Raw genomic sequence first — 21,094 nt, 5'->3', positions numbered from 1 at the left:
CAATTCTTAGACAGCTCTGGAGCGAGGGGATAGCACAAACTTCGTACCCGGGTTTTCCCAGGGTTCCTGACGTATATCCACTAGGTGGTCAGAGTGAGGTAAAACTTGTTTAACCACCTTCTGACGCTTGAACCTATCTGGTTTCTTAGGAGGGACGGATGGCTCGGGATCATCCGTAATCTGTAGAATTAATTTAATAGCCTCCACAAGATCAGGAACATCCACATGTGAACTACCCTCCCCATCAGCCGTATATGAGTCAGAACCTGTGGGGTCAGTATACGTGCCGTCTTCATCAGACGAGGTGTCAGTGACAGCAGTGAATTGTGAGGAGACAAGCGCTCGCTTAGAGGACCCCTTGGACTTAGGCGAGCGATGGTCAGACTTTTTAGTAGTCAGGGACTGGTTCAGCTTCTTTAACTGAGCAGATAAATCGTGCGCCCACAGCGGGTTAGCTGCAGGGACCACATACGGTTGTACCGGCATTGGGGGTCCCATAGGGGGTGTTAGTTTATGAAGCGTGGAAAAAGCGGCCCACGGTGGGTCAGTATGTACCTCCGTTGCCACAGTCCCACTGGGGGGCAAGGAGCCCCCAGAACCAGAGCCCACAGCTGCTATATTCTCCTCATATGGATCTGTGGCTTCAGCAACACCGGCAGTGTGTTCAGCCCCAGAACCGTTACCATCAGAAGCAGACATGATATACTTGCAGTATGAGGTAACACAGTACAATTATCAGCAGCACTATACCTCTAAACCCAAACCCCTGTGCAGTGTAGTCAGCACCAGCAGAGATAAAGGAGAGATATGGTGACTAAATCACAGAGAAAAATACATAATACAGTATATCTTTGTGAAAATCATATATTAGATAAAACCTGATGCACCAAGCTCCCTCAGGTTATAGAATATAGGGATAGCAAGTTGAGTGAAAGACACGAAATGGACAACACTCAGCTATCAGATGCACACACAGATAGTCACAGTTTGTACAATGCAGAGGTTATTACTGACAATAATACTGCACTGGACTAGCTTACACAGCTATATAACAATAGATATAACAGTACACAGTAAGAACTGGATGTATATCACAGGATAATTGTACTATAAAACCCTAAGTGCACTCTTTCTTACTAACACTGACTAAAAAAAGGCAGGTAGAATACTTAAGTGTCATGTAAAGTCACAGCACTGACAACCAGGCGGCTTTACATAGGAGGATTTGCCCAAGCAGTCCCAGGAACAGTGAGCTGAGGGATAATGGTGCCGCAGACACTGACAGGGAGTGTGGAAAAGACAGAGATGCAGCTCCAGGGCGAGAACACTTGCTAGAAACGGCGCCCTGGGGCTGGGGGAGGGGTTTCAGGTCTAAGCCTTATCCCCTCTGCTGGCAGAACCACCGGGTACTATGGGCGATATAAGAATTGGTTTAGAGAGAAAACCTGACCTGCTCCCATGCCCTAGTGATCTAGTGGGATCGCCTGTATCCACAGTGTCCACCGCCAGCGCGCGCGGCCCGCCTCTCACTGACCGCGCCGGATCGCGATAAAGACCGGGTCCCGCAAGCGGGACCCACTTGCCACCTCCCGAAGCGCGGCCACGCGATCCTGGAGAGCCCCAGCCGTGTGTGTCTAACGTGAAGAAAACCGGAGCTTCCGCTGTAGGTTCCCGGCAACCAGGGCTCGGGAGTATACAGCGCCGCTGGGGAGAGCTGGAGCTGCAGCAGTGAATGTCACAAGACATTTACCACCACTGCTGCCCTTGAAGTCTTCACTTTTTACCTCATAGCTTTTCTTAGGGCTGCTTGGAGCAGCCCCTCTGTTAAGTGCCTGCTTACTGCAGCCCCTCTGTTAAGTGCCTGCTTACTGCAGCACCAACTTACAAAACTGAGCTCCTGTGCAGGGAGGCGGGGTTATAGTGGAGGCAGCGCTGTGCATTCTGGGAACAGTCAAAGCTTTGAGCCTGTTTGTGCCTCGGATTAAGATCCTACTCTACACCCCAGTGTCCAATCCTTGTGGAGCCCAGTGTACCCCGCAGCAGAAATTTTATTTTAAAACTGTGTTTTGTATTTATTTTAATATTTTCTTTACAGGTGGACTACAGGTACCAGCGGGCCCCTTAATGCCCGGGCATGCTGGCACTTGTGCTTCTCCAAGTGCCAGCATGCTGGGGCAGGCTCGCTGGGACCTGTAGGCCGCCTGTAAAGAACAATATTCCTTTTCTTTACAGGTGAACTACAGGTGCCAGCGGGCCCCTTAATGTCCGGGCATGCTGGCACTTGTGGTTCTCCCTAGTGCTGGCATGCTGGGGCGGGCTTGCTGGGACCTGTAGGCCGCCTGAAAAGAACAATATCATAGCATGAACCCCACACCCACCGCCCAGTGCTGGTTGTTGCTCAGGAGGGGGTAAAATTTTGAGGCGCCCCACTTTCTGTGGAATGTGGGGTGTTAATGTTATGGCAGGGGGACCCCATACAGAGTGTCTCCCCTGCTATGGCATTATCCCCCTGGCTGGTTCAGCGATGCAAGGGGTACTCTACGTTTTTTTTTTTTTTTTTTTAAGGAGGGGGCGGTTTGGTTGCCTCCCCAGCCACTGACTTCACCGCACGTCACTGCTGTGTGGGGTCCTAAGGACCGAGTTTCAGAACCACTGCTCTAGCTGTAATTAAGACGGGGCAGGTGTTGTCTCCCAGTGCGCATGCGCGCGATTACACCACCCATTACTATGTATCCGGCCACCAGTACTGCACCTAATGCGGGATATCATTTCCGTGTTTATGCTAGAGCACGCTCTTATACTGCGCATGCGTGTTAGGTACAGGGCGATGCGCTTCACTGCGCATGCTCCCCACAGTCACTCGGGACCATACGATATCTAATATCTAAGTATTACTTCACCAAAACACATAGCGCTCCCCACGTACTAAGCTAAAACTTTATTAGCTATCGAGGAGACATTATTTTGTCAGACTTTAGAAAGGGATTTGCGGTTGACCTTTGATCTCTGTTAACCCAGATTTTTTGCATTGGAAACCCCGTGCTCTCTCTCTTTCCTCTCTCGGAGTAGAAGAACAGGAGCGTGCACATCGTTTCGTGTCTGTTACAGACTTAAGTGAGTGATGTATGGGGGTCCCTGCGGCCTCTCCCTATTTTGATGACATGTGTGAGGGGTCCCTACCCGCTTGCTGGCCCGGGCGCCGGGGAGAGCTGCACATGGTGTCGGCGGGCAGGGGCAGAGCCGACACACGCCGCCGGTGCTGCTGCTGCACCATTATCTGGCTGGGGCTGTGTGACCGGCATATGCACAGGAACCCTCTGCCTGTGCTGGTCTCTGCTGCTCCTCATAGCCACATGTGTATTACGTTTAACCATTTCCTTTCTTTTGTTTTGAATGAAGTAATAATTAGTTCTGACATTTATATACTAGATGGGATGACACATGGGCGGTCTCATGATCCAGCTTCCACATAAGCTTAGTACACTTATTTCTGATCATGATTATTAAGCTGTTTCGGCCTGTCCTGGTCTTCCCTGCGTTGGCGTTCTAGTTTTGCCAGTTCACATATGCACCCTGCACTAGAAGCTAAGACATGGCTTTCCAGTAGCTCATTCGTTAAAAAATAAACTTTGTTAAAAAATAGAAACCTAAAATTATTTTTTTTAATGTGTATGGAAAATGAAGAATGCTAATAAATCCAGGGGTAATTTTGTCCCTAAATAAATAGACCCCTTATGGCCGCCATGAACCTTGAAGCAGATTCCCCTATTCGCTGGCACCACTACTGATCAGCGGCCATGGATGTTTGGCAGGAAATTGGGGAAATTAACCATGTTAAAAATCTGATTTGTCAATCTCAACAGTTTTTGGTTGTGAATGAGGAATCAGGATTTTTAAACATGTTTAATATTCCCAATGCCCCCAGACGGACATTGGGGGAACAGCAGATTGTGGCAGTATGCCGCAGATGTATGGGGGTCGTAGGTCATACAAGAGCCTTGTTGGCTATTGGTTTCTATATACCTGCAACATACTGCAATGGCCGGGGAATCGGGAATATTAAACATGTTTTGAAATCCAGATAACCTAGCAAATTGGGGATTTTTAACATGGTTAATTTCCTGAGTGGAGCCAGGACAGTGAATTGGGGAAATGGTTTCCATATATACAAGGCTATATTAATGGTATCGCCTTTAGAGATGCCTAAATTATTTTTTTATAAAAGTTAACACCTGTAGGAACGATATTAATTCATTAATCGATTGTGGATAATACGGAAATAGTTTTTTGTTTTTTTTGTGTGTGAATATAAACTATAACTTTTTTGTTTTTATTGTAGAATGCGTTACATGGCCGCTTACCTGCTTGCCACCCTTGGTGGTAACAGCAGCCCCTCAGCAAAGGATATAAAAAAGATCCTGTCCAGCATTGGTATTAATGCTGATGACGAACGTCTACAAAAGGTTAGTTATCCGTTTACAGTTAACTTATGATTGCCTGGTGCGCTTTGACATGGTAATACATAAATATCGTTCCTATTAAAATACTTTGATGTTTGACACTGTAGGACAAATTGTCTTTTACCACTTCTCTTATTTTCAACAAATGATGCCTTATTTTGTGAGTTTTATACAGAGAAGTAGTGATACTTACCATCACTGTCCACTCCCGTCCTTTTGGTGTTTCCTGCCACACTCCAAAACAATACTAGTTAATTGGCACCTGGGAAGAAAATTACACTACATAGTGTCTTCAAGGCCAGCTACACATCAGAATGGTGTGTAGCCAGGCGACTGGATCCGGTTATCGGCAAGTGCGTACGCATGATGCGTGGGACAACATCACAATCTAACATGCCATGCTGCATTCAGCAGCATGGCATTATTAACGATATCATCTGGTTAGCCGTGCTGCACGGGTACACATTGAACGATCCGCCCGATACGTAGTTTACGGCCAAATCGGAGAAACATCTGTCTGAGATTGTTCTTGTGTGTACCCACCCTAAGGTAAAGACTTTATACTGTAAGCACCTCTGATACAAGAGCTGATGTGGATGATTGGACTTTCTCTGTAATAACTACACAGAATAATATTTAGGGAAGTACTGCCCCCAGCTCATGTAAATACAAGTATTGTGTTCAGCAAAGGGATAAACTGGTCAAAGCTGGAAACACAAGAAAAAACGAATAGGTTCGGTGCCACTATGTATATCCTCGCATGCCGCTTTCTTTTCCGGGGGAAGGCCTAAGCCAGCGACTGTTTTCCCAAGAGCAGAGTCACTGGCCTTGGCAGGTTAGTTCTGGTGGACATTCTGAGCAAATGTAGGGTTGCTCAGAATGCGGATACTTAGATGCCAGCCAAGATGGCTGCCTCCTCTTTGCATGCTCCTGATCATCTCCATAAAACAGCTTAAATTCACCACAACTGACATGAATCATCATAAATATCCAAGGACTTACCTTTAACTTGTTCTACTCTACACAGACATCTCATCAAAACCAACGGATTGCATTCCTGCGCTGAGATACTCTCTGCTTATAGTGCTGAGCGACTTCAACAGAACTAACCTGAGCAAGGAGCTACCGAAGTACAAACAAGTCAAGTGTCCCACTAGGGAAGGGCGCATCCTTGACCACTGCTACACTACCCTCAAGTCTACCTTCCGGTCTATCCCACGTGCTGCACTTGGCCTATCTGACCACTGCCTTGTCCACCTACTCTCTACCTATACACAAAAGCTGAGAGCGGTTAAGCCTGTTGTCAAGACTGTTAAGAAATGGACCAACGAGGCTAAGATGAAGCTTCAGGCCTGCTTCAACTGCACGGAATGGGGGGTCTTCGAAGCCTCGGCAACTGACTTGAACGATCTGACAGAGAGAGACAGTGACAGAGCACTATACAACCGAACTAGGAACTCTCTGACTAAAGAAATCAGGCTAGCAAAAAAGCAGTTCTCTGACAAACGATCTCCATCAGTGACCCTGTATCTGTATGCAAAGGAATGCAATCCATAACCAACTACAAGAAACCATCAAAGTCCATGCACCAAGCCCTAGCAGATGAGCTTAAATGAGGGTCCAACGCTGACGCCACTGTCAGGAAAGTTCAAAATCCCACAGAAGCTCTGGCTCCTCTTCTACTCCGTTACTGTGGAGTCGGTACTGTGCGCCTCGATACTGGTATGGTACAGATCCGCCAGCGCGAGGGACAGATGCAGGCTCCAAAAGGTGGCCAGAACCGCAGAGAAGATCATGGGGGCCGACTTTCCCTCAGTTCAGGACCTGTACCTGTCCAGAGCTACAAAGCGGGCAACGAAGATAGTAAAGGACCAGCTACACCCCGGCCACAGCATGTTTTAACTTGCTTCCTTCAGGCAGTCGTTACAGGGCTGTCCCCGCTGGGTCCACCAGAAGCTTCAAAAGTCTTTTCTCAAGCGGTCCGCCTGCTGAACTCGGTACATGTAACTCACTTGTGTCCCTACGGTATACCTATCTGTATGACTTTACTTGCAACACCCCCCCCCCCCACACACACACACACACACACACACCTGCTTATCGGTTACCTACTTGGCTGTTGTATAGCAAACCGAAGACATATATTCCTAGTATACGCAAGTATACCTGGCCAATAAAGCTGATTCTGATTGCTTAGATGGCTGCTGCATCTTCAGATGCATGCAGTGGATCTGGGAAGCTGGCAGACTCTTTCTGCTGCATTAAAATAACTTCTCGGATCTGCTGCTACGGAACATGCAGCACAGACATCATCTGGGTCCACCTCTGAATCGGGCCCATTGTTTTATGTACAATTCTGCGAAGGTAGTGAGTACCTCATACAGAAAATCTTGTCCTCGCCAGGGTTCCATAGATGAGTCATTGAGCCTAGGTTTTAGTGAGACTTAAGTGAGCTGTCTGAATGCTACCACCAACAGTTACAGCATGGGCCCCACTATTTAAGGGTTTTTTTTTTGTTTGTTTTTCTATTAAAAGTTTTAAAAATTGTCCTGGTCACATGTGACTAAAAGCATAAGCTGCCAAATGGGTTAAGATAATGTTTCAGTGTTATGTCTGCAGATAATTAAACTGCATACTTTAAGTTCATTGATCCAGAAATACAAGATGTTTTTGTATATTTTATCTGCACACATTTTCTGTAATTTTATATTTTGTTCTTTTTATAGGTGATTTCTGAACTTGGTGGAAAAGATCTTGAAGGTCTCATCAATTCTGGTAATTATACTTGTAAAATAGTAAAGAAATGTCATCTCTGTACCGGTTGGGTTTTTAAATGATTGTGTATATAATTACATGCAAAGTAGTACAAGTTATACAAAGATATTATATTTGGAGAGTGCAAGAGATACGATTGACTCCTCAAACTGATTATTGTTGGTAGGAGTTCTAATCCCTGTTTGTCGATGTATTCATTGCTGTACCATAGAGAGACGGGTAGGCTACTAGGTGCAGTGTGTACACAGGCCTATGGGTCAGGGGAGGACTATGCTGCCCGCACACCGGCCTCCCTCTATACCTTCTGCTTGCAGCACCATCTGTTCAGTGATGTCTGCAGAAAGATGGAGCCATCATAGGTGAAAGTGGCAATGGTCAGCATTTGCTAAGGTCTGTGCATGTGCTATCTTTCGGAAGAAAGATGCTGTCGCCAGAGCTATAGTGGATGGTATGGTGTTTACAGCACCTTATGTTTTATGGATGTATATGCCATGATTTGTTGCCTGTTCTTGTTATGCATCTGCTTTGTTTATAAAGCTACACTAATATGCTGGTGTCCTGTAATCGGAATGTGGGATCGCATACAGGCGGCAGTTCTAGTCCCTGTGACAGGTGTGAGTTGCTGTGGCAATGGTACTCTAACTCACGGTCCCTTCTAGTGTGGGACTCGCATATTTTAACTCGTAGATGCACTTATACAAAACCGCAACTTCATTGTGAGTAATTGGATTCCCCCCATAGTGTACAAACGTTCACTCACCCTTTACTGTAAAAATAAATGACTTCGCTATGTCTCCATAAAAACAGTAAAATATTGGCCAGACTCCTCCATTTTGAGCACACAGGTGACTTCACACACAGATTGTGATCATCACTTTTAATTCTTCCAAGAACAATAAGATTCATTGAGTTTTATTTTCCAGTATATAGGATCTTTCCAAATTGCATGTTTCAGGCCACTATAGTACAGTCTGTCATATGTCACTATGCATGTGGCTTACTAAACACAGGGACTTTTCCTTCCAAAAGCCCAAACAACATTAGTGTGATATTTCAGAAACCATTCTTTCTCTGACGTCCTAGTGGATGCTGGGAACTCCGTAAGGACCATGGGGAATAGCGGGCTCCGAAGGAGGCTGGGCACTCTAGAAAGATCTTAGACTACCTGGTGTGCACTGGCTCCTCCCACTATGACCCTCCTCCAAGCCTCAGTTAGATTTCGTGCCCGGCCGAGGTTGGATGCACACTAGGGGCTCTCCTGAGCTCTTAGAAAGTTATAGTCTTAGAATTTGTTATTTTCAGTGAGACCTGCTGGCAACAGGCTCACTGCAGCGAGGGACTAAGGGGAGAAGAAGCGAACTCGCCTGCTTGCAGCCGGATTGGGCTTCTTAGGCTACTGGACACCATTAGCTCCAGAGGGATCGACCGCAGGCCCAGCCTTGATGTTCGGTCCCGGAGCCGCGCCGCCGTCCCCCTTACAGAGCCAGAAGCAAGAAGATGGTCCGGAAAATCGGCGGCATGAAGACATCCTGTCTTCACCAAGGTAGCGCACAGCACTGCAGCTGTGCGCCATTGCTCCTCATACACACTTCACACTCCGGTCACTGAGGGTGCAGGGCGCTGGGGGGGGGCGCCCTGAGGCAGCAATAAAAACACCTTGGCTGGCTAAAATACCTCAATATATAGCCCCTGGGGCTATATATGAGGTAAATACCCCTGCCAGAATCCCATAAAAAGCGGGAGAATACGCCGCGAAAAAGGGGCGGAGCCTATCTCCTCGGCACACTGGCGCCATTTTTCCCTCACAGCTCGGCTGGAAGGAAGCTCCCTGCAATTCTACAGTACAGTAAGAGGGAAAAGAGAGGGGGGGCATTAAAATTGGCACTGTATACAGTATATTATATTGAAAAGCAGCTATTAGGGACATAACTCAGTTAGTCCCTGTATATATATAGCGCTCTGGTGTGTGCTGGCATACTCTTACTCTGTCCCCCCAAAGGGCTTTTGTGGGTCCTGTCCTCTGTGGGAGCATTCCCTGTGTGTGTGGAGTGTCGGTACGGCTGTGTCGACATGTTTGAGGAGGATAATGATGTGGAGGGGGAGCAGATGCCTTTAGCAGGGATGTCACCCCTTGGGGGTCAGACACCTGAGTGGATGGTATTATGGCAGGAAATGAGTGCACGTATAGACTCCTTACATAAAAAATTTGACGACATGCCGACTGTGGGACAGCTGAGTCTTCAGCTCGTGCCTGTCCAGGTGTCTCAAAAGTCATCAGGGGCTCTGAAACGCCCGCTATCTCAGGTGGCACAAGTAGATGTCGACACGGATACTGACACCAGTGTCGACGACGATGAGTCAAATTTAATGCCCGTTAAGGCCATTCACTGCATGATTGAGGCAATGAAAGAGGTGTTAAATATTTCTGATTTACATCCAGGTACCACAAAAAAGGGTATTATGTTTGGGGAGAAAAAAACTACCTGTAGTTTTTCCCCCGTCAGATGAATTAAATGAAGTGTGTGAAGAAGCGTGGGCTTCCCCTGATAAGAAATTGTTAATTCCTAAGAAGCTACTAATGGCGTTCCCTTTCCCGCCAGAGGATAGGTTACGTTGGGAAACACCCCCGAAGGTGGATAAAGCGCTCACACGTTTGTCTAAAAAGGTGGCACTACCGTCCCAGGATACGGCCGCCCTTAAGGGACCTGTTGATAGAAAGCAGGAGGCGATCCTGAAGTCTGTATATACACACTCAGGCATTATACTCAGACCAGCTATTGCGTCAGCATGGATGTGCAGTGCTGCCGCTGCGTGGTCAGATAAACTGTCAGAAGATATTGACACGTTAGACAGAGACACGATCCTGCTAACAATTGACCATATCAAAGACTCAGTCTTATACATGAGAGATGCACAGAGGGAAATCTGCCGGCTGGCATCTAAAGTAAGTGCATTATCCATCTCTGCTAGGAGATGCTTATGGACTCGCCAGTGGACTGGAGATGCAGATTCCAAAAGGCACATGGAAGTTTTGCCTTATAAGGGGGAGGAATTATTTGGGGATGGTCTCTCCGACCTAGTTTCCACAGCAACGTCTGGGAAGTCAGCATTTTTACCCCATGTCCCCTCACAGCCTAAGAAGGCGCCATTTTATCAGGTTCAGTCCTTTCGGTCCCAGAAAAATAAGCGGGGAAAAGGAGGGTCTTTTCTGTCAAGAGGCAGAGGCAGGGGAAAAAGGCTGCAGCAAACAGCAGGTTCCCAGGAACAAAAGTCCTCCCCCGCTTCCTCTTCCAAGTCCGCCGCATGACGGTGGGGCTTCACAGGCGGAGCCAGGTACGGTGGGGGCCCGCCTCAGGAATTTCAGCGATCAGTGGGCTCGCTCACAGGTGGATCCCTGGATCCTTCAAATAGTATCTCAGGGATACAGGCTGGAATTCGAGGCGACTCCACCCCGCCGTTTCCTAAAATCCGCCTTGCCGATTGCTCCCTCAGACAGGGAGGCGGTGCTAGCAGCGATTCACAAGCTGTATTCCCAGCAGGTGATAATCAAGGTACCCCTACTTCAACAAGGCCGGGGTTACTATTCCACACTATTTGTGGTGCCGAAACCGGACGGTTCGGTGAGACCCATTTTAAATTTGAAATCCTTGAACACATACATAAAAAAATTCAAGTTCAAGATGGAATCGCTCAGGGCGGTTATTGCAAGCCTGGACGAGGGGGATTACATGGTATCCCTGGATATCAAGGATGCTTACCTGCATGTCCCCATTTACAATTCTCACCAGGAGTACCTCAGATTTGTGGTACAGGATTGCCATTACCAATTCCAGACGCTGCCGTTTGGACTCTCCACGGCACCGAGGGTATTTACCAAGATTATGGCGGAAATGATGATACTCCTTCGAAAAAAGGGAGTTTTAATTATCCCATACTAGGACGATCTCCTAATAAAGGCACGATCCAAGGAACAGTTGTTAGTGGGAGTAGCACTATCTCAGGAAGTGCTGAGCCAGCACGGCTGGATTCTGAATATCCCAAAGTCACAGCTGGTCCCCACGACACGTCTAATGTTCCTGGGAATGATTCTGGACACGGCCCAGAAAAAAGTGTTTCTCCCGGAGGAGAAAGCCAGGGAGTTGTCTTCTCTAGTCAGAGACCTCCTAAAACCAAAACAGGTATCGGTGCATCACTGCACGCGGGTCCTGGGAAAGATGGTAGCTTCTTACGAAGCAATTCCATTCGGCAGGTTCCATGCCAGAATTTTTCAGTGGGACCTGTTGGACAAGTGGTCCGGATCGCATCTTCAGATGCATCGTTTAATAACCCTGTCTCCACGAACCAGGGTGTCTCTTCTGTGGTGGCTGCACAGTGCTCATCTTCTGGAGGGCCGCAGATTCGGCATACAGGACTGGGTCCTGGTGACCACGGATGCCAGCCTACGAGGCTGGGGGGCAGTCACAAAGGGAAGAAATTTCCAAGGACTATGGTCAAGTCAGGAGACTGCCCTTCACATAAATATTCTGGAACTAAGGGCCATTTACAATGCCCTAAGTCAAGCAAAATCCCTGCTCCTACACCAGCCGGTGCTGATCCATTTAGACAACATCACGGCAGTCGCCCATGTGAATCGACAGGGCGGCACAAGAAGCAGGACGGCGATGGCAGAAGCCACAAAAATTCTCCGATGGGCGGAGAATCATGTACTAGCACTGTCAGCAGTGTTCATCCCGGGAGTGGACAACTGGGAAGCAGACTTTCTCAGCAGGCACGACCTCCACCCGGGAGAGTGGGGACTTCATCCAGAAGTCTTCCAAATGATTGTAAATCAATGGGGTCGTCCACAGGTGGACATGATGGCGTCCCGCCTAAACAAAAAACTAGAGAAGTATTGCGCCAGGTCAAGAGACCCTCAGGCGATAGCTGTGGACGCTCTAGTGACACCGTGGGTGTACCGGTCAGTTTATGTGTTCCCTCCTCTACCTCTCATACCAAAGGTATTGAGAATAATAAGAAAGCGAGGAGTAAACACAATTCTCGTGGTTCCGGATTGGCCGAGAAGAGCGTGGTACCCGGAACTTCAAGAGATGATCTCAGAGGACCCGTGGTCTCTGCCGCTCAGACAGGACCTGCTGCAGCAGGGCCCCTGTCTGTTCCAAGACTTACCGCGGCTGCGTTTGACGGCATGGCGGTTGAACGCCGGATCCTGATGGAAAAGGGCATTCCGGAGGAAGTCATTCCTACGCTTATTAAAGCCAGGAAAGATGTTACGGCAAAGCATTATCCCCGCATATGGCGGAAATATGTTGCATGGTGCGAGGCCAAAAAAGGCCCCAACAGAGAAATTTCAACTAGGTCGATTTCTGCATTTCCTGCAAGCAGGAGTGAATATGGGCCTAAAACTGGGCTCCATTAAGGTACAGATCTCGGCTCTGTCAATTTTCTTTCAAAAAGAACTAGCTTCAGTACCTGAAGTTCAGACATTTGTGAAAGGAGTGCTGCATATTCAGCCCCCATTTGTGCCTCCTTGTGGCACCTTGGGATCTCAACGTGATGTTGAGTTTCTTAAAATCACATTGGTTTGAGCCACTAAAAACCGTGGATCTGAAATATCTCACGTGGAAAGTGGTCATGTTATTGGCCTTGGCTTCAGCCAGGCGAGTGTCAGAGTTGGCGGCTTTATCATGTAAAAGCCCTTATCTGATTTTCCATATGGATAGGGCAGAATTGAGGACTCGTCCCCAGTTTCTCCCTAAGGTGGTGTCAGCGTTTCACCTGAACCAGCCTATTGTGGTGCCTGCGGCTACTAAGGATTTGGAGGACTCCAAGTTGCTAGACGTTGTCAGGGCCCTGAAAATATGTTTCCGGGACGGCTGGAGTCAGGAAATCTGACTCGCTGTTTATCCTGTATGCACCCAACAAGCTGGGTGCTCCTGCTTCTAAGCAGACTATTGCTCGTTGGATTTGTAGTACAATTCAGCTTGCACATACTGTGGCAGGCCTGCCACAGCCAAAATCTGTCAATGCCCATTCCACAAGGAAGGTGGGCTCATCTTGGGCGGCTGCCCGAGGGGTCTCGGCTTTACAACTTTGCCGAGCTGCTACTTGGTCAGGGGCAAACACGTTTGCAAAATTCTATAAATTTGATACCCTGGCTGAGGAGGACCTGGAGTTCTCTCATTCGGTGCTACAGAGTCATCCGCACTCTCCCGCCCGTTTGGGAGCTTTGGTATAATCCCCATGGTCCTTACGGAGTTCCGAGCATCCACTAGGACGTCAGAGAAAATAAGAATTTACTCACCGGTAATTCTATTTCTCTATCGTCCTAGTGGATGCTGGGGTTCCTGAAAGGACCATGGGGAATAGCGGCTCCGCAGGAGACAGGGCACAAAAAGTAAAGCTTTAGGATCAGGTGGTGTGCACTGGCTCCTCCCCCTATGACCCTCCTCCAAGCCTCAGTTAGATTTTTGTGCCCGGCCGAGAAGGGTGCAATCTAGGTGGCACTCCTAAAGAGCTGCTTAGAAAAGTTTAGCTTAGGTTTTTTATTTTACAGTGAGTCCTGCTGGCAACAGGATCACTGCAACGAGGGACTTAGGGGAGAAGAAGTGAACTCACCTGCGTGCAGGATGGATTGGCTTCTTTGGCTACTGGACATTAGCTCCAGAGGGACGATCACAGGTACAGCCTGGATGGTCACCGGAGCCTCGCCGCCTGCCCCCTTGCAGATGCTGAAACGAGAAGAGGTCCAGAATCGGCGGCAGAAGACTCCTCAGTCTTCTTAAGGTAGCGCACAGCACTGCAGCTGTGCGCCTTTTCCTCTCAGCACACTTCACACGGCAGTCACTGAGGGTGCAGGGCGCTGGGAGGGGGGCGCCCTGGGAGGCAAATGAAAACCTTTTTTGGCTAAAAATACCTCACATATAGCCTCCGGGGGCTATATGGAGATATTTAACCCCTGCCAGAATCCATTAAAGAGCGGGAGACGAGCCCGCCGAAAAAGGGGCGGGGCCTATCTCCTCAGCACACAGCGCCATTTTCCCTCACAGAAAGACTGGAGGGAAGGCTCCCAGGCTCTCCCCTGCACTGCACTACAGAAACAGGGTTAAAACAGAGAGGGGGGGCACTAATTTGGCGTTAGAAATATATAAAAGATGCTATAAGGGAAAACACTTATATAAGGTTGTCCCTATATAATTATAGCGTTTTTGGTGTGTGCTGGCAAACTCTCCCTCTGTCTCTCCAAAGGGCTAGTGGGTCCTGTCCTCTATCAGAGCATTCCCTGTGTGTGTGCTGTGTGTCGGTACGTGTGTGTCGACATGTATGAGGACGATGTTGGTGAGGAGGCGGAGCAATTGCCTGTAATGGTGATGTCACTCTCTAGGGAGTCGACACCGGAATGGATGGCTTATTTAGGGAATTACGTGATAATGTCAACACGCTGCAAGGTCGGTTGACGACATGAGACGGCCGACAAACAATTAGTACCGGTCCAGACGTCTCAGAAACACCGTCAGGGGTTTTAAAACGCCCGTTTACTTTAGTCGGTCGACACAGACACGGACACTGAATCCAGTGTCGACGGTGAATAAACAAACGTATTCCTTATTAGGGCCACACGTTAAGGGCAATGAAGGAGGTGTTACATATTTCTGATACTACAAGTACCACAAAAGAGGGTATTATGTGGGATGTGAAAAAACTACCGTAGTTTTTCCTGAATCAGATAAATTAAATGAAGTGTGTGATGATGCGTGGGTTCCCCCCGATAGAAAATTATGGGCGGTATACCCTTTCCCGCCAGAAGTTAGGGCGCGTTGGGAAACACCCCTTAGGGTGGATAAGGCGCTCACACGCTTATCAAAACAAGTGGCGGTACCGTCTATAGATAGGGCCGTCCTCAAGGAGCCAGCTGACAGGAGGCTGGAAAATATCATAAAAAGTATATACACACATACTGGTGTTATACTGCGACCAGCGATCGCCTCAGCCTGGATGTGCAGAGCTGGGGTGGCTTGGTCGGATTCCCTGACTAAAAATATTGATACCCTTGACAGGGACAGTATTTTATTGACTATAGAGCATTTAAAGGATGCATTTTCTATATATGCGAGATGCACAGAGGGATATTTGCACTCTGGCATCAAGAGTAAGTGCGATGTCCATATCTGCCAGAAGATGTTTATGGACACGACAGTGGTCAGGTGATGCAGATTCCAAACGGCACAAAGGTGTATTGCCGTATAAAGGAAGAGGAGTTATTTGGGGTCGGTCCATCGGACCTGGTGGCCACGGCAACTGCTGGAAAATCCACCGTTTTTACCCTAAGTCACATCTCTGCAGAAAAAGACACCGTCTTTTCAGCCTCAGTCCTTTCGTCCCTATAAGAGTCATATCTGCCCAGGGATAGAGGAAAGGGAAGAAGACTGCAGCAGGCAGCCCATTCCCAGGAACAGAAGCGTTCCACCGCTTCTGCCAAGCTCTCAGCATGACGCTGGGACCGTACAGGACCCCTGGATCCTACATGTAGTATCCCAGGGGTACAGATTGGAATGTCGAGACGTTTCCCCTTCGCAGGCTCCTGAAGTCTGGTTTACCAAGGTCTCCCTCCGACAAGGAGGCAGTATGGGAAACAATTCACAAGCTGTATTCCCAGCAGGTGATAATCAAATTACCCCTCCTACAACAAGAAAAGGGGTATTATTCCACATTATATTGTGGTACTGAAGCCAGAAGGCTAGGTGAAACCTATTCTAAATCTAAAAAAATTTGAACACTTACAAAGGTTCAAATCAAGATGGAGTCACTCAGAGCAGTGATAACGAACCAGGAAGAAGGGGACTATATAGTGTCCCGAGACATCAGGGATGCTTACCTCCATGTCCAAAATTTGCCCTTCTCACTAAGGGTACCTCAGGTTCGTGGTACAGAACTGTCACTATCAGTTTCAGACGCTGCCGTTTGGATTGTCCACGGCACCCCGGGTCTTTACCAAGGTAATGGCCGAAATGATGATTCTTCTTCGAAGAAAAGGCGTCTTAATTATCCCTTACTTGGACGATCTCCTGATAAGGGCAAAGTCCAGGGAACAGTTGGAGGTCGGAGTAGCACTATCTCGGATACTGCTACAACAGCACGGGTGGATTCTAAATATTCCAAAATCGCAGCTGATCCCGACGACAAGTCTGCTGTGCCTAGGGATGATTCTGGACACAGTCCAGAAAAAGGTGTTTCTCCCGGAAGAGAAAGCCAGGGAGTTATCCGAGCTAGTCAGGAACCTCCTAAAATCAGTGCATCATTGCACAAGGGTCCTGGTAAAGATGGTGACTTCCTACAAAGCAATTCCATTCGGCAGATTTCACGCAAGAATTTTTCAGTGGGATCTGCTGGACAAATGGTCCGGATCGCATCTTCAGATGCATCAGCGGATAACCCTATATCCAAGGACAAGGGTGTCTCTCCTGTGGTGGTTACAGAGTGCTCACCTTCTAGAGGGCCGCAGATTCGGCATTCAGGATTGGATGCTGGTGACCACGGAGGCCAGCCCGAGAGGCTGGGGAGCAGTCACACAAGGAAAAAATTTCCAGGGAGTGTGATCAAGTCTGGAGACTTTTCTCCACATAAATATACTGGAGCTAAGGGTAAATTTATAATACTCTAAGCTTAGCAAGACCTCTGCTTCAAGGTCAGCCGGTATTGATCCAGTGGGAAAAACATCACGGCAGTCGCCCACGTAAATAGACAGGGCGGCACAAGAAGCAGGAGGGCAATGGCAAAAACTGCAAGGACTTTTCGCTGGGCGGAAAATCATGTGATAGCACTGTCAGCAGTGTTTCATTCCGGGAATGGAAACTGGGAAGCAGACTTCCTCAGCAGGCACGACCTCCACCCGGCAGAATGGAAACTTCATCGGGAAGTTTTCCACATGATTGTAAACCGTTGGGAAATACCAAAGGTGGACATGATGGCGTCCCGTCTGAACAAAAAACGGGACAGGTATTGCGCCAGGTTAAGAGACCCTCAGGCAATAGCTGTGGACGTTCTGGTAACACCATGGATGTACCAGTCGGTGTATGTGTTCCATCCTCTGCTTCTCATACCTAAGGTACTGAGACTTATAAGACGTAGAGGAGTAAGAACTATACTCATGGCTCCGGATTGGCCAAGAAGGACTTGGTACCCGGAACTTCAAGAGATGCTCACAGAGGACTTATGGCCTCTGCCGCTAAGAAGGGACTTGTTTCAGCAAGTACCATGTCTGTTCCAAGACTTACCGCAGCTGCGTTTGACGGCATGGCGGTGGAACGCCGGATCCTAAGGGAAAAAGGCATTCCGGAAGAGGTCATTCCTACCCTGGTCAAAGCCAGAAAGGAGGTGACCGCACAACATTATCACCACATGTGGCAAAAATATGTTGCGTGGTGTGAGGCCAGAAAGGCCCCACGAAGAAATTTCAACTCGGTCGATTCCTGCATTTCCTGCAAACAGGAGTGTCTATGGGCCTCAAATTGGGGTCCATTAAGGTTCAAATTTCGGCCCTGTCGATTTTCTTCCAGAAAGAAGTGGCTTCAGTTCCTGAAGTCCAGAAGTTTGTCAAGGGAGTATTGCATATACAACCCCCTTTTTGTGCCTCCAGTGGCACTGTGGGATCTCAACGTAGTTCTGGGATTCCTCAAATCACATTGGTTTAAAACCAGTCAAATCTGTGGATTTGAAGCATCTCACATGAAAAGTGACCATGCTCTTGGCCCTGGCCTGGACCAGGCGAGTGTCAAATTGGTGGTTTTTTTCTCAAAAAAGCCCATATCTGGTTGTCCATTTGGACAGGGCAGAGCTGCGGACTCGTCCCCAGTTCTCTCCCTAAGGTGGTGTCAGTGTTTCACCTGAACCAGCTTATTTTGGTGCCTTGCGCCTACTAGGGACTTGGAGGACTCCAGGTTGCTAGATGTTGTCAGGGCCCTGTAAATATAGGTTCCAGGACGGCTGGAGTCAGGAAAACTGACTTGCTGTTATCCTGTATGCACCCAACAAACTGGGTGCTCTTGCTTCTAAAGCAGACTATTGCTAGTTGGATGTGTAATACAATTCAGCTTGCACATTCTGTGGCAGGCCTGCCACAGCCAAAATATGTAAATGCCCATTCCACAAGGAAGGTGGGCTTATCTTGGGCGGCTGCCCGAGGGGTCTCGGCTTTACAACTTTGCCGAGCGGCTATTTAGTCAGGGGCAAACACGTTGGTAAAATCCTACAAATTTGATACCCTGGCTAAGGAGGACCTGGAGTTCTCTCATTCGGTGCTGCAGAGTCATCCGCACTCTCCCGCCCGTTTGGGAGCTTTGGTATTATCCCCATGGTCCTTTCAGGAACCCCAGCATCCACTAGGACGATAGAGAAAATAAGAATTTACTTACCGATAATTCTATTTCTCGGAGTCCGTAGTGGATGCTGGGCGCCCATCCCTAGTGCGGATTATCTGCAATACTTGTACATAGTTACAAAAATCGGGTTATTATTGTTGTGAGCCATCCTTTCAGAGGCTCCGCTGTTATCATACTGTTAACTGGGTTCAGATCACAGGTTGTACAGTGTGATTGGTGTGGCTGGTATGAGTCTTACCCGGGATTCAAAATCCTTCCTTATTGTGTACGCTCGTCCGGGCACAGTATCCTAACTGAGGCTTGGAGGAGGGTCATAGGGGGAGGAGCCAGTGCACACCACCTGATCCTAAAGCTTTACTTTTTGTGCCCTGTCTCCTGCGGAGCCGCTATTCCCCATGGTCCTTTCAGGAACCCCAGCATCCACTACGGACTCCGAGAAATAGAATTATCGGTAAGTAAATTCTTATTTTCTCGTAGTCCGTAGTGGATGCTGGGCGCCCATCCCAAGTGCGGTTTATCTGCAATACTTGTACATAGTTATTGTTAACTAAATCGGGTTATTGTTGAGCCATCTGTTGAGAGGCTCTATTGTTTCATACTGTTAACTGTGTTTCATATCACAAGTTGTACGGTGTGATTGGTGTGGCTGGTAAGAGTCTTACCCGGGATTCAAAATCCTTCCTTATTGTGTACGCTCGTCCTGGCACAGTACCTAACTGAGGCTTGGAGGAGGGTCATAGGGGGAGGAGCCAGTGCACACCAGGTAGTCTAAGATCTTTCTAGAGTGCCCAGCCTCCTTCGGAGCCCGCTATTCCCCATGGTCCTTACGGAGTTCCCAGCATCCACTACGGACTACGAGAAATAGAATTACCGGTGAGTAAATTCTTATTATTTAATCCTTTCAGTGTTTAGAACACACAGCTTTAGTAGTTTGCCTTTAGTACAGGCTTGCTTGCCTTCCATAGTCATGGATTAGCTGTATGTCATAGCTTTATTAGCTATTGGGCTGATGCATTTTTGACACCAACATACAGTATATACTACATTGATATCTAGTTATGGGTATGATTGTGCAGCAATAACTTCTCTTTCCGTGATAGCATAGATTGTGTGACTTATTTTTTATTTATTTTTTGTTACCAGGCCTTTCCAAACTGTGTTCTGTACCCTCTGGGGGAGCTGTGTCTGCTGCTCCTGCGTCTGCATCTGCTCCAGCTGCTGGTGGAGCTGCCCCACCAGGTAAGTCTTTGAGTGTAGGAAACATTTGTGACTTTTGCGTTGCATGCAGAGTTTTTCCTTATCTAAAACAACTCTATAGTTGTTAAATAACTGATCAGATACAGTTGATATTAAAATGCCATTCCAAGAAACAATATATACATTTCTCTTACGTCCTAGAGGATCCTGGGGACTCCGTAGGACCATGGGGTATAGACGGGCTCCGCAGGAGACATGGGCACTCTAAAGACTTTAGATGGGTGTGCACTGGCTCCTCCCTCTATGCCCCTCCTCCAGACCTCAGTTAGATCCTGTGCCCAGAGGAGACTGGATGCACTGCAGGGGAGCTCTGAGTTTCTCTGAAAAAGACTTTTGTTAGGTTTTTTATTTTCAGGGAGCACTGCTGGCCATAATATGAACAGGTGGCACTACAGTGTGTCTAACACATTTGTGGTGATGGGAGTATTTACACATGATACTTTTTAATATCATCACCAGCATATTTTATTACGTTTAATTAGTTTGGGCACCCACGGACATCAATACAGCTCTGCTACATATACTGTACACTTAAATAAGTGAATTCTTAAAACATGTTGGTTCATTATTAAAAGTTTATCACCATGCTGTTGATGGGCCAGACATCATTCTCAAAAACAAAATTATAATTATTTCTTACGGTGTGCTCTGACACGCATGTTTAGCTGGCACTTGTAGTTCTAGCCTTTCAGCCGTTGCTAAAGACGTGGTTCTTGCCAGGCATATATCAGGGCATTTCTAGTTCAGAAGTGTCTACATGAATTTAGGGCTGTACCAGTCCACCCTGTCAACTCTTCAGTACCTTGTGTTCATGGTACATTCAACCTGACACTGAAAGACACATACAGATACATTGTAATAAACTGCAGCTGTTTGGTGTTTACAATTAATGATGTAAAGAATCATTCCGCATGCATTCTTTAATGTAGATGTCTTTATCTTAACAGAAAAGAAAGAAGAAGTAAAAGAGGAATCGGAAGAGTCTGATGAAGACATGGGATTCGGGCTGTTTGACTAATTACCTCTTGTTATGACACAATAAAGCAACTTTCCATTAGACTGACTTGAAGCATTGAAATAATTTAGAATTGTGAAACTGTATGGTCAGGGTGCCAGTTAACAACTACGGAATGGACATTAAAGTGATTTCAACCAATTGTAGTTTCTGTATTTTTTACAGAAGTTTAAATTTTAAGGGATACAGAAACTGGAAAACAAACACACATT

At 47.5% G+C, this 21,094-nt stretch overlaps 1 protein-coding gene across 1 annotated transcript; it reads left to right on the top strand.

Annotated features, from left to right (window-relative positions):
* The first annotated feature begins 3,005 nt into the window (after positions 1-3,005).
* On the top strand, positions 3,006-21,023 carry LOC135047506 (large ribosomal subunit protein P2-like). The gene is made up of 5 exons (XM_063955456.1): positions 3,006-3,114; positions 4,340-4,463; positions 7,187-7,235; positions 19,754-19,849; positions 20,815-21,023. The coding sequence occupies exons 2-5, from the start codon at positions 4,341-4,343 to the stop codon at positions 20,883-20,885; spliced, it is 339 nt and encodes a 112-aa protein (XP_063811526.1). The 5' UTR covers positions 3,006-3,114; position 4,340; the 3' UTR covers positions 20,886-21,023.
* Positions 21,024-21,094: the final 71 nt, after the last annotated feature.

The sequence above is a fragment of the Pseudophryne corroboree genome, chromosome 2, assembly GCF_028390025.1.
Source record: "Pseudophryne corroboree isolate aPseCor3 chromosome 2, aPseCor3.hap2, whole genome shotgun sequence".
Taxonomy (NCBI): domain Eukaryota; kingdom Metazoa; phylum Chordata; class Amphibia; order Anura; family Myobatrachidae; genus Pseudophryne; species Pseudophryne corroboree.
The sequence above is the reverse complement of the archived record's forward strand: the minus strand, read 5'-3'. Positions and strand labels throughout refer to the sequence as shown.

What these genes read in the sequence shown, in the direction of transcription:
- LOC135047506 (XM_063955456.1), top strand. Translation starts at nt 4,341, where the DNA reads ATGCGTTACATGGCCGCTTACCTGCTTGCCACCCTTGGTGGTAACAGC. An exon ending in ATGACGAACGTCTACAAAAG is followed by an intron (nt 4,464 to 7,186) that starts GTTAGTTATCCG and finishes TTCTTTTTATAG; the next exon opens with GTGATTTCTGAACTTGGTGG. An exon ending in TGAAGGTCTCATCAATTCTG is followed by an intron (nt 7,236 to 19,753) that starts GTAATTATACTT and finishes TTTTGTTACCAG; the next exon opens with GCCTTTCCAAACTGTGTTCT.